General features: G+C 42.4%; 1 protein-coding gene across 1 annotated transcript in view; it reads right to left on the bottom strand.

The window, feature by feature from the left end:
* ASTN2 (astrotactin 2) overlaps positions 1-19134 on the bottom strand; it is a 567587-nt gene that overhangs the window by 287648 nt on the left and 260805 nt on the right. The window contains exons 8-9 of the mRNA XM_088467057.1: positions 14837-14911; positions 11016-11153 (exon numbers count right to left, since the gene is read on the bottom strand). Of these exons, the coding sequence (XP_088323183.1) occupies positions 11016-11153; positions 14837-14911 (213 nt within the window). The remainder of the gene's footprint in view (positions 1-11015; positions 11154-14836; positions 14912-19134) is intronic.

Raw genomic sequence — 19134 nt, 5'->3', positions numbered from 1 at the left:
CAGGGGACACCAGTATATTCTGGTCATAATGGATTACGCTACCAGGTACCCGGAAGCGATCCCGTTGCTCAATACGTCAACTAAGACCATTGCCAGAGAGCTAGTTCATGTCTTTAGCAGGCTGGGTATACCTAAGGAGATACTAACTGACCAGGGTACACCGTTTATGTCCAAAGTCATGAAAGAGTTATGCCGCCTGTTCAAAATCGAACAGTTAAGAACTTCGGTTTATCACCCCCAAACCGATGGGCTGGTCGAGAGATTTAACAAGACATTAAAACACATGCTTAGGAAAGTGGTCGGCAAGGATGTTAGGGATTGGGACTACTTATTGCCGTATTTATTGTTGGCCATAAGAGAAGTTCCCCAGTCCTCCACCGGGTTTTCACCCTTCGACTTGTTGTATGGGAGACACCCAAGGGGGTTACTAGACATTGCCAAAGAGACATGGGAGGGGCAGTCTAGTCCTTACAAAATGGTGATTGAGTATGTTTCTCAAATGCAGGAGAGAATTGCTGCGGTAGTGCCAATAGTGAGAGAGCACCTGGAACAGGCTCAACAGGCACAGCAGAGGGTATACAACCGCAATGCTCGGTTACGCAGCTTTGCTCCTGGGGACAGAGTGTTAGTATTGGTTCCCACTGTGGAAAATAAACTTTTGGCTAAATGGCAAGGGCCCTTTGAAATCTTAGAAAGAGTGGGGCAGGTCAATTACAAAGTTTACCAGCCGGGGAAAAGAAAGCCGGAACAGATATACCATATAAATCTGTTAAAGCCCTGGAAAGATAGAACGGTACTGTCGGCCGTCCGAGACCCTCCAGTAAGTCCAGGGCCCTTAGTTCCCGAAGTGACAGTGGCAAAAACCCTGTCGGCAATTCAACAAGAGGTCAAGGAGTTTCTGATTAGAAATAGGGTGCTGTTCTCTGACGTACCTGGGAAAACCTCGGTCATTAAACATGACATCATCACTGACCCAGGGGTTAAAGTTAATCTAAAGCCCTATAGGTTACCAGAAGCACATAGAGAATCGGTGCCGAAAGAAATTAAAAATATGCTAGAGTTAGGGGTTATTGAAGAATCACATAGTGAATGGTCAAGTCCCATTGTGTTGATTCCAAAGCCCGACGGGAGTGCGCGTTTCTGCAATGACTTCCGAAAGTTGAACAGTGTTTCAAAATTCGATGCCTACCCGATGCCAAGAGTGGATGAACTGATTGAGAGACTAGGGATGGCAAGGTATTTAACCACTCTTGACCTAACCAAAGGGTATTGGCAAGTACCGTTAACCGAGAGCGCCAAACAAAAGACAGCTTTTTCAGCGCCAGAGGGCTTGTTTCAGTACAAGATGTTTCCCTTCGGGCTACATGGGGCACCTGCTACCTTCCAAAGAATGATGGACAGGATTCTAAGGCCCCATAGATGGTATGCGGCTGCTTATCTGGATGACGTGGTCGTTCATAGTCCTGATTGGCAGTCTCACTTACCCAGGGTACAAGCAGTGTTGGACTCCATCTATAAGGCAGGTTTGACAGCCAACCCAAAAAAGTGTTGTCTAGGCATGGAGGAAGTAAAATATCTGGGATACACCATTGGCAGAGGCCTGATAAAGCCTCAGCTCAATAAAGTTGATGCCATACAAAATTGGCCACGGCCTCTGAATAAGAAGCAGGTGAGAGCCTTCTTGGGAATTACAGGGTACTACAGGAGGTTTATACCCAACTTTGCCACCATGGCAGTCCCACTGACTGACCTGACCAAAGGCAAACAAAAAGTCATGGTAGAATGGAGTCCTGAGGCAGAGAAAGCTTTTCAGGAGTTGAAAGTAGCGTTGTGTTCCCAACCAGTCCTGATGACTCCTAATTTTGAAAGGGAATTCATAGTACAAACCGATGCATCAGAAGTAGGTATAGAAGCGGTCCTGTCCCAGAACAAGGAGGGTGAGGAACACCCTATTTTCTATCTTAGCAGAAAGTTGAATGTACATGAGAGAAACTATGCCACAGTGGAGAAGGAGGCGTTGGCCATAAAGTGGGCGTTAGAGGCGCTCAGGTACTACTTGGTCGGAAGAAAGTTCAAATTGATCACTGACCATGCTCCTCTGAAGTGGATGTCTGAAAATAAGGACAGTAATGCGAGAATTACAAGATGGTTCTTGGCGTTACAAACTTTTAAATTTTCAGTGGAACACAGGCCAGGAAGCCAGCTGGCCAATGCAGACGCATTGTCACGCGTTCATTGTTTGGGGGCTTCAGTTGTTCCGGGCCACAGGTCGAAACAAAGGGGGGGGGGATATGTGATAGGATCACTGGTAAAGTGGTCTGTGGCAGGTACATTGGTCCCAGATTCCTGTCTTATGTGTTCTAAACCCCCAGGAGAAAGTCTGCAGTGTAGCAGGCTTGAGTTTCGGCTTTTTGAAAAGCCGGTTTGGGACCTGGGGGTTGTGGGTGAGAGGAGAGGGAGGGCTCCACCCACGGCCACTCCAGGTTTTGGTTCTCGCAGCCTGGTAACAGGCTTGATTGTGTTACCACCTGAGAGTGGCCAATATAAGCCTAGTGTGTTGAGGGCTGATTGTCTCACCTGGGAGAGCAGACAGGGAGTTTGCTCAGAGACACTTGGAAAACCTATCTGTGAGTACTGTGCTGTGCTTTGTAGCTGGCGAGGGCATTAGGCCCTGCCAGGTTCTGGTAGTGAGGGAACTACCTGTGAAGTTAGTGCCCCGACAGGGCTAGGATTTACGTTTATGTTTTCTTTGTGTTATTTCTGACATTGTACAATAAAGACTGGGGCCGACCAGCTTGTACTTGAATCCAGACTGGTGTGCTGCTTCCCTGCTGCTGCTGTGTGTGTGTAAGGAAGGAGTCCTCTACCCAGGAGAGGGACCCCCTAACCTAACTGTGTCACAATATATATATATATATATATATTATATATGGTAATCTGACTCACCGTTCCTCTCTTTGTGGTGTGTGGACAAATGCACGGTCTGTCATCTGTGCCAAGACAGGTGGGGTGGAGGGTTTCTTTCTTTTTTTAAGATGAACTTCAAAAAATGACTTTGTAGGGGGAAAAACGTTTATTATCTGTGCTAATGCTAAGAATATTACCCACACTAGGGGGGGTATTCAATTTGGGAGCGAAAAGTCCGTGCTGGACTTTTCGCTCCACATCGCAGCTTTTCCGGGGATAAAGTATTGCACGCTTTATCCACGTATTCAATTAGAAATCAACGAAAATGGGAGCCAGCGGAAAGGTAAGTATCGCCCAAAAATGGGAATTTTCTGGAAATATTCCAGGGACCCCCCCTAAAGATGTCTAGACATGGGGGATCACTATGGGTACCCCCAATTTTACCTGCTGAAGGAAGTCGGGGTTTCTAATAGCCGCGTCAGGTGCATATTTGCGGCTATGAAGAGGGGGTGAAGAATAGCACTTAGATTATTTTTTTGTAAAAATAACTATTCCTATCACATTTGGGGTACATGAAAATGATGGTAAGCATTTTTTTAAGTCCCTAGAATGATTTTTAAAAATTCTGCAAAAATGCACCTGCCGCTACTCCCGCAATGAAGAAAACACCTGCCGCATACTTGGGAACCCCTCTGAATTTAATTTGGCTATTTTAGAAGTGTGTTCCCCATTTATTTATTTTTTAATCCCCAATATTAAAGTAAATTTTTTGGGGTGTCCCGATTTTTTTTTTTTAAACTTTTTTTTTTACACAGTTTACTTTTAAATGACATTCCCAGGAGTGCAGGCTATTTTTTTTAAGCCTGCACCCCTAAACCCCAATTCTGCACTTTTTTTTGCCATGCAAAACATGGTGAAAACGTATTCCCCTCTATTTTCAAAGACTTTTCGCACCGGCGAAAAGACTTTGAAATTGAATACGGGGATAATTCAAATAGGTGAAAATGAAGTCAAATGACGTTAATTTGAAGCGAATTGTTGGAGCGAAATGTTGGAATCGGCGATAATTTATCGCCGATTCCAACATTTCGCTCCAAATTGAATATGGCCCTAGGGCTTACTAGTACTACTGTATATTACAAGTCTGGTGATATTATTTAATATACATAATAAATGTGTAATAAATGTTTATTTCTTACAACCTCCCTCTCATTCGGTTATATATATTTAATGTTTTGTCCCCCCCAACTCCTGCAGTTTTATAAATGTAGTGATTTTTTGTCCCCCCCTCCCCTGTATATATTTACTCTTTTGTTCCCCCAAACCTTAAGGTGCATACACACTGGGCGATCAGGATAGACGGTATGATTACGACATCGTAATCGTACAGTCGTTCCTGATCCCCTGTAGTGCCTACACTGAACGATCAGTCAGTCAGTGTAGGCACCCTCCCTCATCCCTGAACATGGCCAATCTGTTGTTATCGGCAGATTGGCCTGCATGTTCAGGCGATGATTGATGTCGGAAACGACCAGCGGGAGTGCGCATCACTGGTCGTTCCCGACATTATAGTGCACAATTTGTGCACGGTTATTGAGCGATTGCACGATTACGATGTCGTAATCGTGCAATTGCTCAGTAATGTCGCTCAGTGTGTATGCACATTGACAGTATATAAACTAGGGGTGTGCACCGGCCACTTTTCGTGTTTTGGATCTGGATCTTTCTTCGTGTTTTGGATCTGGATTGGTTTTGCCAAAACCACCCTTCCGTGTTTTGGGTTCTGGGTTTTGTGTTTTGGATCTGTATTTTTTTTAAAAAAAGCATAAAAACAGCTGAAATCACAGAATTTGTTGGTTTCTCTGCTCCTATGCTATTATTAACCTCAATAACCTTAATTTCCACTCATTTCCAGTCTATTCTGAACACCTCACACCTCACAATAGTGTTTTCATGTCCAAAAGGTTGCACCGAGGTAGCTGGATGACTATGCTAAGCGACACGAGTGGGCGGCACAAACACGTGACCCATCTAGGAGTGACACTGCAGTGGCAGACAGGATGGCAGTTAGAAAAACTAGGCCCCAAACTGTACATAATGCAAAGAAAAAAAAGAAGTGCAAGATGGAATTGTCCTTGGGCCCTCCCACCCACCCTTATGTTGTATAAACAGGACATGCACACTTTAACAAATCAATCATTTCAGCGCCAGGGTCTGCCACACAACTGTGGCTGAAATGATTGGTTCGTTTGGGCCCCCACAAAACAAGCTGGCAATTAATGTGTCCCTGCACAAACTGGCTCTACGGAGGCAAGATGTCATCCTCATCCTCCTCATCCACCGATTCCTCACCCTCTTCAGTGTGTACATCCTCATCCTCACAGAGTATTAATTCGTCCCTGCTGGAACCACAGGTCCCTCTGTACGTTCTGGAGGCTGGTCTCCCTGGAAGAGTTGATAATTCATTTTATGAACATCATCTTCTCCACATTTTGTGGAAGCAACCTCCTACGCCTTTCGCTGACAAGGTTCCCGGCTGCACTAAACACTCTTTCGGAGTACACACTGGAGGGGGGGCAACTCAGGTAAAATAGAGCCAGTTTGTACAGGGACCTCCAAATTGCTTCTTTTTCCTGCCAGTACAGGTACGGACTGTCTGACATGCCTACTTGGATGCTGTCACCGATGTAATCCTTTAACAGACAGACGCACGCTTGTCGCTGCTGCTTTAAGGATGCAGGTGCGGCTACAGCCCACACAATTCACAAAGACAGAAAAAAGAACAATATTTTAATTGTTTGTGTAGCACACTTTGAGGGTGTCACCACCCTTTAACAGACAGACGCACGCTTGTCGCTGCTGCTTTAAGGATGCAGGTGCGGCTACAGCCCACACAATTCACAAAGACAGAAAAAAAAAGAACAATATTTTAATTGTTTGTGTAGCACACTTTGAGGGTGTCACCACCCTTTAACAGACAGACGCACGCTTGTCGCTGCTGCTTTGAGGATGCAGGTGGAATCTAGACGGGATTTGGAACCGAGGACACACTACCTCCATCAATTGTCTAAATCCCACTGCACTAATGTCGGATACCGGACGCACGTCTAACACCAACATAGCAGTCAAGGCCTCAGTTATACGTTTTGCTTCAGGATGACTGCTGTCGTACTTCATCCTCATCGCTAGGGACTGTTGGAGGGTCAATTGTTTAGTAAAAGTAGTGATGTTCCTACTTCCTCTCTGGGATGATGAACAACTCCCAGCAGCAGCAACAGCACTAGGAGGAAGAGGTTCTTGATCTTTCCCTATTTTATTTTTATCGGAGAAAGTTTGGTCCTCCATTTATGTTATATTGATATATATACATGCGGCTAAAGCGCACACAAACACAGAAAATATTATTTTATTTTTGCTGGAGAGTAGTGCACTTTGTGGGTTACACCACCCTTTAAGAAATGAGCCAGCCGGCTCTTTACTTATGGGACACAGGCGCACGCTTGGCGCTGCTCCTTTGTTGATGCACGTGCAGCCACAGTGCACACAATTCACAAACACAGAAAATAATTTTTTTTTTGGTTTGGACTGGAGTGTACTTTCGGGGGTTACAGCACCCTTAACGGTCAAGCCAGCCGGCCCTTTACTTATGACACAGGCGCACGTTTGGCACTACTTTGTTGATGCACGTGCGGCTACTGCGCACACAATTCACAAACACAGAAAATAATTTTTTTTTTGGTTTGGACTGGAGTGTACTTTCGGGGGTTACAGCACCCTTTAACGGTCAAGCCAGCCGGCCCTTTACTTATGACACAGGCGCACGCTTGGCACTACTTTGTTGATGCACGTGCGGCTACTGCGCACACAATTCACAAACACAGAAAATATTTTTTTTTGGTTTGGACTGGAGTGTACTTTCGGGGGTTACAGCACCCTTAATGGTCAAGCCAGCCGGCCCTTTACTTATGACACAGGCGCACGTTTGGCACTACTTTGTTGATGCACGTGCGGCTACTGCGCACACAATTCACAAACACAGAAAATATATTATTTTTTTAGCACTTGGGGGGAGCACCCCTGATGGACAGAGCACCCCCTGGACAACACTACAGCACTCCTTTAGGACTGGGACACTGCACAGGACTTTGGAGTGGACACAGCCCCTATGGTGAACTGACTGCACAACACAGTCCAGCCAGCCCCTATGGACTTTGAAGTAGTGGACACAGCCCCTATTAACAACAGCAGCACAGCACAACACAGCCAGCCCCTATGGACTTTGAAGTAGTGGACAACAGCAGCACTACACTACACTACACTACACAGCCCTAACTCCCACCCTCCCTCTTCACTGTCCACAGCCGAGTGAGAAAATGGCGCCGACGCGGGTACCTTATATAGGATACAAAACCCGCGAGACTCGGAAGGCGGGATGATGACGTTTTGCCTCGATTTCAGATCCGAGTCAGGCGGGAAAAGTCGAGCCTGACTCGGATCGGACTCGGATCGGGGGGGCTCGGGGGGGTTCGGATTTCAGAAATCCGAACCCGCTCACCCCTAATATAAACCTAATAATCTTTTGTCACCTTCTCCCTGTATATATTTAATGTCCCTCCCCCACCCCTTTACATATAGAGTACATCTACAACTCTTTCAGTTGTGCCCCTCCTGCCTTTTTTTTTTACTTACCTGTTCCTCCACTTTGCCTTCTGTTGTTTTCATAGGCTGCTGGGGCTGTGCTCTGGCTGGCCAAGTCTCTTGTTGCTGCTGAGCTGTGCTGCAGGTCTGAGCAGCTGTGGTCACCTTTCCTCCAGTAGTTTTGCTGTAATGACTTACTGCTGGGAAGGAAGGAGCCAGGAGGGCAGACAGCTGCAAAGACCTGCTGGTGGGTAGGAGACCCCCCCTCCCCTTCCCCCGACCGCGGTGCGCTAAGCCCCGTCCCCTCCCAGAAAAAGGAGGGGCCCGGAATCAGTGGAAACCGAGCTCACACACTGCCGTCCACTTGTTGTATTGTATCTGTATACAGTAACTGCATGTTTAGCATTAAACAAAACTTCACTTATGAAGATTTTTTCTATTTTTTTTTTATAATAAACTTCCAAAATAGATTACAAAGGAAGTTAATGTATTTAGCTATGTTTTCCATATTTATTTTAACATGATTATAAAAATGTAAGATACTTTCATTAATATATGATTTATTAGTGTTCTATGGTGTAAGGATAACAAATATGTGAATTTTATGCAAAGTTTGCAAAGTTATAGAGCCTAAGATCTACAGTAATGTGTATATTTTAGATCTATATCCCCCTTTCTGCCTTATGATATAACATACTAGCACACCCACAAATGTTGGGGAGAACAATTATTGTGGGCATGGCAACATTATCAGGGGATCTGTGAAACATTTAGACATTTTCACACGATTAGGTGGCACTTTTGTAAAGTCACATACAAAATGTAACATCATCTATAGTAAATGGTAAGTAAGAAAGGAACTAGATTTTATTTTATATTTAACTTATTTTTTTACAACATATTTAATTTTCCTTTCTTAAGTGACGTTTACATAGTGATTTTTATTCTATTTTATTACACTTTAAGGAGACCCAATAGTGAGGAGAGGATAGAATGTATCTCCCCTGCTCACTGACATCATTAGATTCAGTGCTTACAAGTAAGCTGCTGCTAGATCAAGGTAACACTGTGCAGTATCACAGCATCCAAGCTTCTAAATGGGAATGCATTTTGAATTTTTGCATGGAGACACATCAGGTAAATTAATTGATTTCTACAGGCAAGATTGATTGACAGGAATAGCATCCAATTGGGATATGGAGGATTATTACCAGACATGAGTCTTCTTCAACAGAAATACACAAACAATAACAGTAAACAAAAACAAAACACAATCACACTACACTCACACACAAAAAAAAAATCACACAGGACTTAAAAAGAAAGACTATGGAAAACACACCTCAAACAGACAAAAACAAAACAAAAAAAAAAGACAACGTATAAAGAAAAACTCCCCACAATCACTTTATACCTTTCTGTTTATACTTTCCGACAACTTTCTCCTTCTCCACTTAAACTACAAAGTGAAAGTAGCTAGCTGTCTATTTCTAAAATGTCAGGTGAATGTTGTTTCTGTAATAGCACCATTAAATGAATATGAACATAATAGCTTCTAATCCACTGTGGTCTGCTATGATTTCATTTGAATGGTGCTTTCTATAAGACATAGGGCTAAAGGTAATAGCCTGCGAGCTGGCGACGGTGCAGGAATACATGCAAGTATGCCTGTATTTTTAAAGCAGCAAGCATGTTAAAGGCTATACCAACATGCTTGCTGCTTTAAAAGTACTGGCATACTCGCATGTATTCACGCAATGGCGCTGGCTCGCAGGCTATTACCTTTAGCTCATAAAGTAGCACAAGTAAATGGCTATGAATAGAATAGCTCCTGTTCCACAGTGGTTTCAATAGAAACTGCCACCATATAGAACACGCAGTGGCTGGTTGTCATTTCTAATCCAACGGGGATCGATGGCAGATTATGATTAGACATCAAAACCGACATTTAGTAAATGCTAGCAATTTGACAAGAAAACCGCCGTCCATTAACGTCGATTTCCGACGGGTTCTAAATGACACCAAACTCACTGCTTAGTAAATTTAGCCCTTAGACATGTTAAGTTTAAGAAAGCACTGGGACATCCAAGTGAAGATAGCCGAAAGCAGCGCCATAGCACCCTGTACCGGCCATGCCCCTTGAGCACATGATGTCAGGGACGGTACCGTCAGCGCTGGTAAGAACCTGCTCCAGGGGGCTGTATAAGCTGCAGTCTGAATTTCTGGAGCATCCAAAGGACTCTCCAAGTGGGACTTCAAAAGCGATTCTAGCTGCAGGGTGCCCTTCCAGACCCCATGCTAGCCAGATGCAGGTGCCATGGGGCAACAACGGTTTCACCCACAGCGTTCTGTGCTCTGTGCAGCAGCACTGCTCAAACACCCCTAGCTACAACCATGGCAGAAAGGCAGCAGGAGGAGAGTATCATCAGCATTGGGATGATATTGGAGGCTGGAAGAGCTGATGAGCTCACCATGGGAGAAAATGTATAGGGAGAAAAGGAGTGGGTCCTTAATATAGTTCTGAGGGTTGCCAACAGGCAACAAAACAGGGAGACAGGTTGAGTTATGAGTAGAGACAGAGACAGAGTGGTCTGGAAGGTAAGAGGACACACAATGAGAAGGACAGTGTCATGCAGACCAAAGGAGTGAAGAGTAACACTATATGGTAGAGAATAAAGATTCTAAACCCAGTATATAAGTAATGGATGATAAAACCTGTGATGAAGTAGCAACAAAATCTCTGGGTTCCTGCCTCTTCAGATCTTCAGAGAACTGTTGGCTGCCACTGATTAATGTAAATGTACTGTGGCCAGTTACAAATGGGTTAATAAATGTGTTTAATCTTGGAGGAAAAAAAATACTTTGCTCAATCCACCTATAGCCGGATTAATAATTAAATACCTTTTAGCCATTTTAGAACACAGTTCTTGGATTCCTTCATCAACCCCAAATTAGAATATCTTATGCATGAGAATAGACTTCTCATTAATGGCATTTACATGGCAGCCCTTTGAGTCAATACTTTGCCCCCAGGGATTTTATAACCTGACATCCTGGTTTAGTCTTGTTAGGATATATGATCTTCTGATCAGCATGTGAAGAGCTATAGAGAGGAAGATTTTTAAGTTTCACTTCCTAGATACAATGAGCAAGGAAGTAACACTATGGAGAAATATGTTCTCCTAAATATGAGCCTATTATTTGCATGTTATACCTAAGGTTTGCAGGTAAAAATCCTCCAGAATTTCTCATTGTTGTTTTAATTGCTAAAACAGACTAACTCCTCTAGAAACAAATAAAAACAGTTTTAATCAACTAGATTATCATAATCAAAAGGATCAGTTTCTGTGTCAGACACAATGCATGACTATAGTTTATATAGTAACCATAGATTATATCTAAACCAAACATTAATTTAAAAATATTAAATTCAAATCTATTATAGAATGTTTGTTTGTATAGATTCTTACCGGACATCAGCAGGATCTTCCGTCACCAATACATCTGTCTTACAGCTGGCCAATGGACTAATCGAAAGCTCCATTGGGGACACTACAAAGCTTTTACTGACCGGGAGCCATACACCTTGTCCCAAACTGTATGTAGATCTGTAATAATAAATAGTGCAGTATTCTAGTACTTATGTATATACTGTATCAATGATTTTTTTTGTAGTAAAATAAATGGTTTTTTTTATTTAACTATGAATATATTCGGCAAACATATTTGCAAAAATATCTTATTTTCAGGCCTTAAATACAAAACTTTTAATTTCAATAGGATGCACTGAAAACAAATTCAAGATAGGAAGGGCTGACATCCTGCATCGCTGCGGAACACTTGTGGTGCCATATAAATAAAGGATAATGATAATAATAATAATAATAATAATAATAAAATACTATATACTGTCCAAATGATAGTAATTGGTAGACATAACAGTATAAATGAATTATGTATTCTTATTTTTGCATTTATAATCAGTGCAATCTAATGCATTTATTAGGAAAACATGTATTTTAAGAACTAACACATCACCTTCCATAAACTATTATCAGTTTCATAAGACACATTGGGGTTCCATTCAGTACCTTGTTCCTCTATGGCTTGCAATATCCGAATAATTTACAGTATATAGTACATTTTCCAATCTATAATACAAATCAATGTGTTTTGTCTATTTACTTTTTTGGAACCAATATCTGTATGAATGGTTTATTCTGGTGGTAGAAAATACTGATTGTTCATATTACTATCGGTAACTGTTGCGATAGTTCATGTGACCTTCATAGTCAGGTTCACCCCATTTTCTCTGAACTCCCCATGGTTCCAGCGGCTGGTAAATGTGGAGTTAAAGTAATAGTAGAGACCTGGCACATTCACTCAGGGGGGTTTATTTGAGCAGTAGCAGTCGCTACATTCAAGGGTGGAGTCTGGATACGAAATACAGGGCCTGACTTAGAGATGTACGTTATGTCGATATTTACGCAGATGGACAATGTTTTTATTACAGCGCATGCATCTAAGTTACACAGCCCACGCGTCCCAGTGCCTCTGCGGTGCCGATCGCCGAACGGATTTAGACGCAGAGTGATTGACAGTTATCGGCCGTTTGTGGGAACGAGGTGGGGGTGGTTAGAAAAACGTGACAACGTCTTTGCGCGCAGTATCACTGGTGCTGGCGTCTTACTTCCGTCACCCATTCTGAGTAGCCATAGGGTTACACAGACTGATGGTCAACTGATATGTGACCAATGCTGCAACTTTTTTACGCAGATGCTTGGATTCGCAACGCAGCTGATAGGAGTCTCAATACATCTGCTGGCGGCTACGACATTTGCATATTTTCACATAGCAGCTATGTAAAAAGTTGTATTTGTGATGGGATTAGCGTATATCTCTAAACCAGGCCCATAGATTGTAAGCTTTACTGGGGCAGGGACTGAGATGAATGACTAATGGTGGGTACACACTGACAGATACATTAGCCGATCAACTGATCAGCCAATATATCTGCTGCACGTCAAACAGTGTGTACTCGCGATATGTCGGTGAACGTCGTCGTTCACCGACATATCGCATTGGCTGTGCTGCACAGCCGATGGACACATCTGTCTGTCCATAGTCAGGTGTGTACGGGCGATCGTCCTACTGCCCGTGCACACACAGTGGCAGCCGCGAGGAGGGCGGGTCACGCCCCCAACCCGCCCCCCCGGCCGCTGGGACCCGAGGACCCAAGCAGATGATGGCCGTTCAGTGTGTATGAACGACCATCATCTGCAGATATATCTGTCAGGTGTGTGCCCACCTTAAGTATTCTCTGCAAAGCACCATATACTGTATATCTAACATCAAATTACTGCTAACAAGTAATTAAATAATTAATTCATGTATTTGTGATGGAATCAGCTTAAAGGTAGCATCCTATGGTCAACGAGGCAGTGTTTAGGTGCACAAAAGGGTCTCCATCTGGTAAACTTAAAATTTAGAAACATAAATGGGCTTTAGCTGTCAGCAGCTTTGCAGAAAAATGACACTGTACTCCATAATGGCTATTTTGTGCTCTGCAAATGAGCTCCTCAGTGTGATGACAGAGGAGTGAGTTGTAATTCGTTCTTGGGGGAATCAGTATGAAATACTGTCAGGATCCTGGTGGTCAGAATCCCGACGCCGGGATCCCGGCAGGGTTAACATACCGACACTTGTTGGTCTGTATTCTAACCCTCCCCCTCTCCCTACCCTAACCCTCCCTCTTTGGTGTCTAACCCTAACCTCCGCCTCCCCTCACCCTAAACCTAACCCTCCCACCTTAGTGCCTAACCCTCCCCCTTTAGTGCCTAACCCTAACCCTCCCCTAGTGCCTAACAAAAACCCCTAAACCTAACCCTAATCCTCCCCCCAACCACGTTACTTACCTTCGGCATCCCGACTGTCGGGATGCTGACGCCGGGAAGACTGGCATCGGTATTATGGCACCAGGTAAGGTATGTAGCAAGCACATATACGACTTGAATGTGCACTATGTGCTTGTTGTGTTGGGACATTGTAGCAACACAATTGTGTGCTACATACAGTAATATGATTGTGCCAGCTACATACAGTAATATGATTGTGCCAAGAAAAGCTGCCACTTCTGACACTGGCTATAAAATGATCTGGCAACACAGCCAGTGCAACAAATCAAAAAAGGCATAATGCACTAATGATATATCTATTGCCTTTTATAATCAGTGTCCATCTTATTTAAGAAAGAAAATCTTTATCAGTGTTCAAGTTAATATTCAAATTCCGTGCTTTAGTAAAGATGTAATGATTTATAATCCATCAATAAATGAATAATGGTTTTCCTGAAGTCCATTTGTAAAAAAAAAAAAAAAAAAAAGATTGATCATCATGGTACCAGCAGTGCAGAATAACTAAGCCAGTGCATGTTTTCGCAAAGCTCCAATTACATGAAGAACCCTGAGCTAGTAGTATGTAAGGGTCTGATTAAGAGATGGATTGAATGTGAAGTTTACATAGATGAGTGATTATCGGTGATCTGCGTATGCGCCAATTTCACTACCGTTATTGATTGCAGAGAGGATTTATTCACAAACTAATTAATAGGCAGGGAATGTTTGTGGGCAGAAACTGGGAGGGCGCGACTCAAACACCGATGCGTCTCAGCAGGCCAATTGGCGACTGATCTGCAACCGATGCTGCGTCTTTGCAACACAGTAGTTTGGATCTGCAAAGCTACTGGTGGGCATCTTAATACACATCCCGACGGCTGCGACATTTGCATATTTCTGCACGGTCGCTATGTACAAATTCACAGCAATTAACGTACATCTCTGAATCAGGCCCTAAATACAGTAGCCATGGCTGGTTGTCAAGTTCTACTGTAGTGAAAAGGATGTTAGAGCTCTGCCTGCTACCATTTCAAACAGGATTAATATGCAACCAGCTCACAAGTAGATAGGTTAGAAAGAGTTTCAATATATGCCTGTGTTTTTGATAGGAGCAAACAGAAACCAAAAAAATTATTTTCAAATAATCTTAATATCAATTGGAGTATTTAAATTATATATGTACATGGATGTAATTGTATTTTAAAGTAACCAAGAACGCATGTTTTTGATCACTTTATTCATCCTTTCCACTCAGTAAATGATTTTACTTGTACATAATTTGGAAGCGTACATCCATTAAATGACTACTTGTCTGATCACGTCAGCTGGGTGAGTAGCTACTGACCACTTTGGGATGCACACTGTAAAAGGAAGTACTATTAAATAAAGTCACTTACCTGAGGGTCTTCTCAGGTGCTTGCTGTCCTGTCACAAGATCATAACCTCTTTCCAGCGTGTTGTATGGCCATGGCCTAAAGACAGATGGCAATTACGTGTTAATTATAAACTGCCATAAACCCATGAATAATGAAACTGGCATATTACAATGCAATATATTATCACTAGCTCATCATTTCATTTATGTAACACTGCTTAAGCACAGTGCCAAGTGACACATCTTTACTGTTGATCAGTTCCCATTATGATTTCACTGTTCACAGTCAATCTCAGAAAAACACCTGTTTGACTTAATTTTCTTTTATAGTCTTTTTGCCCTGCCAGAAATGCCCAGTTTACAGTATATGTACATAGACATGGTGCAAACTCGGACTGCTTCTAACGAGTAGAAAACCATAACTGTTAAAAAAATATGTACCATATATCTGAGAGTCAGTGTAGGGACTGGCCAGATGGGAATGACCATGAAGTGGTTGGTCAGCTTCACAAATGATCGCAATATTTTGTAACTAACATTCCCTGTATTCAAAGGAACTACAGCTTGAAAAGGGAGTGCTGAGTTTGTATGATATTTTCATGAAGATGTAGTGGTCACATACAAAGGGCACCCCAGATGGTTGAGTGCCTAGGATTAATCCTGTCAGATATATATATATATATATATATATATATATATATACATACACACACAGTGCCTTGCAAAAGTACTCACTACCCTTGGCTATTTACCTTTTTTGTTACATTACAACCTGTAATTTATTTCTTTTTTTAATCTAAATTTTAAGTCATGGATCTGCACAAAATAGTCTAATTTGGTGAAGTGAAATGAGAAACGTATATATAAAAAATAATCTTTATAAATAAAATTCTGAAAATTGGCATGTGCATATGTAATCACCCCCTTTGCTATGAAGCCCCTCGAAAGTTCTGGTGCAACCAATTATCTTCAGAAGTCACATAATTAGTGAAATGAAGTCCACCTGTGTGAAATCTAAGTGTCACATGATCTGTCAGTACAAACACACCTTTTCTGAAAGGCCCCAGAGGCTGCAACACCACTAAGCAAGAGGCATCACACCATGAAGACCAAGGAGCTCTCCAAACAAGTCAGGGACAAAGTTGTTGAGAAGTACAATTCTGGGTTGGGTTATAAAAAAATATCCAAGTCTTTGATGATCCCCCGGAGCACCATCACATCCATTATCATCAAATGGAAAGAACATGGTACCACAACAAACCTGCCAAGAGAGGGCCGCCCACCAAAACTCACAGACCGGGCAAGGAGGGCATTAATCAGAGAGGCAGCACAGAGACCAAAGGTAACCCTGAAGGAGCTGCAGAGTTCCACAGCAGAGACTGCTGTATCTGTGCATGTGACCACAATAAGCCGTACACTCCATGGAGCAGAGAAAAGCCATTACTTAGTGATAAAAATAAGAAGACACAATTTCAGTTTGCCAAAAGACATGTGGGCGACTCCCCAAATGTATGGAGGAAGGTGCTCTGGTCAGATGAGACTAAAATTTAACTTTTCGGCCACCAAGGAAAACGCTATGTCTGGCGAAACCCAACGCATCCCATCACCCCAAGAACACCATCCCCACAGTGAAACATGGTGGTGGCAACATTATGCTGTGGGGATATTATTCAGCAGCAGGGACTGGGAAACTGATTCGAGTCGAGGGAAAGATGAATGGTGGTAAATACAGGGATATTCTTGAGCAAAACCTGTTTCAGTCTGCCTGTGATTTGAGACTGGGACGGAGGTTCACCATCCAACAGGACAATGACCCGAAGCATACTGCTAAAGCAACACTCGAGTGGTTTAAGGGGAAACATTTAAATGTGTTGGAATGGCCTAGTCAAAGCCCAGATCTCAATCCAATTGAGAATCTGTGGTCAGACTTGAAGATTGTTGTTCACAAGCGGAAACCATCCAACATGAAGGAGCTGGAGCAGTTTTGCCTTGAGGGCAAAAATCCCAGGGGCAAGATGTGGCAAGCTCATCAAGACTTATCCAAAGCGACTTGCAGCTGTAATTGCCGCAATAGGTGGCTCGACAAAGTACTGACTTTAGGGGGGTGAATAGTTATACACGCTGAAGTTTTCTGTTATGTTGACCTAAATGTTGCTTGATTCACAATATAAAAAAACACAACTTCACAGTTGTAGGCATGCTCTGAATGAAATGATGCACACCTTCAAACAATCCGATTTAACTCCAGTTTGTGAGGCAACAAATCATTAAAAATGCAAAGGGGTGTGAATACTTTTGCAAGGTACTGGATGGATATATATAGATATATATATAATTTTAGTCTTTCTATCAGGAATTGTTTTTAGCCAACAGAAACGACCATATTAAACATAAACCTATAACATTGAATATCCAAATTACTACACTCAATTCAAGACTTACTGGGGGCTTATTATTGGCAGTTGAAAAGCAATGTGTATTCCTAGGTGATATTACCGTGTTAAGATAATTTTGTATACAACAAGGGGTAGATGGGTTTGTCATGGTATACAATTGGTATACAATTAGTCAATTGACTAGTCAATTATGTTGCCAGGAGTAACCAACTATTTTAGCTAATCTATTCTATTAATTTGCTGAGAAATCCATGTCCCATCTTTCTGCCTACCATGATAATAAACATTGTTACACTGTCATACTCTTTGTTCATGTCTTGGTCAGGTAACTCACCTCTCTGTGTTGGTGACATCCTCTCTTGAGGACAAAGCCCAGTCACCATCAACATCTCATCACTAGAGTTGTACTGAACATAGTCACAGCTGATTCTATCTAGCATTAACCAGCCAGTGTCATTTGTATTAGAACATTTCAGCAAGATGAATATTGCATGTATAATAAATAAGGCTCTGTTTTGTTTGCAGTGGACTCATTTAAAAAGGGTTTGACTTTCCACATTCCAATTTACTTGTCTGCAGATATCCTCCTGCAACTGTCAGATTTTTTTCTTTTGCAAATTATTTTATATCAAGCCATGTATGTTGCCTTTATAAATGATAAATTCAATGTTAATCAGCTCTGCTCACTGCATTCGCAGTAGAGTGACAGTGCTAATTTAGTATCCAACTCACTGCAAGTTGCAGCGGTGAACACTAAAATACTGAAGCAATTCTACATTGCTCCTGTGTGGATACAGTTGATCCAAAAATCAGCTGTCCCCACAATCTCTAACACTGCTGCTTCAGTACCAGTGAAATTTTGCATTGACAGATCGGACCAGTGCATGCATAAACTAAGATTCTAGAGATATCTACTACGGTCCCTCCTTCACACGTTTGGGGGATCCTAAATATTTATGGGGGGTTGGGGTCTTCCTGAAGAAAATAGGTGTATGGGAATATATCGCAGTATATTATTTTATAAATAGGACCATTTGAAAAACTGGCAAAATAGCTGATGAATAATTAATGAAAGTAATCTGATTGTAAAACATGAGGTGCAGTCACAGTCATAATGTTGACACTACAATGTCAACATTTATGATGTTGACATTGTTAAAATATTGACATGGAACATGTCTACATCTGCAGAATGTCGACATGTGAAATGTCAACGTTCTGCAAGGAGCAGAGGGTTAGGGTTAGGTTACGACACCCATGGGTTAGGGTTTTTGCACTAGAGGGAGGGTTAGACTTCAGGACAGAAGAGTTAGGGTTATGCACTAGGACAGGCCTGGCCAACCTGTGGCTCTCCAGCTGTTGTCAAACAACAAGTCCCAGCATGCTTCACCAGCTGATTGGTGAGAGGGTATGCTGGAACTTGTAGTTTCATAACACCTGGAGAGCCACAGGTTGGCTCTCCAGCAATTGGGAGGGTTTGGGGTAGGCTGCAGGAGGGAAGGGTTAGGGTTAGACTGCAGGAGGGAAGGGTTAGGGCTAGGGGTTAGCATTACTCACTGCTGGATGACAATCAGAAGTCACCATCACCTGACGCTGGACCCAGAAGACACCACCGGAGAGCCGCTACCAATTAAGTAACTGCTGCACCGAGATTCACTGTTTTGTCAACATTCTAATCTTTTTGACATTTTATCAGTGTCATCATAATGAATACTGCATGTCGACATTACCACCATATTGACAATCTCATGTTGTAATTATGAATGTTGATATGATGATTGTTGACATAATATACCCAACCCCAAAAGAAAACTATTTAACAATAGTTATCATGTGTTCATTTTTGATAAGAAAGTAAACTGGGTCACCTCACAAACACTTACCTCTAAAAACTGTTTCTCAATGGTGTTTTAGCATTTCCTGA

The sequence above is a fragment of the Taudactylus pleione genome, unplaced genomic scaffold, assembly GCF_031769625.1.
Source record: "Taudactylus pleione unplaced genomic scaffold, aTauple2 ptg000009l, whole genome shotgun sequence".
In the NCBI taxonomy this organism is placed as follows: domain Eukaryota; kingdom Metazoa; phylum Chordata; class Amphibia; order Anura; family Myobatrachidae; genus Taudactylus; species Taudactylus pleione.
The sequence above is the reverse complement of the archived record's forward strand: the minus strand, read 5'-3'. Positions and strand labels throughout refer to the sequence as shown.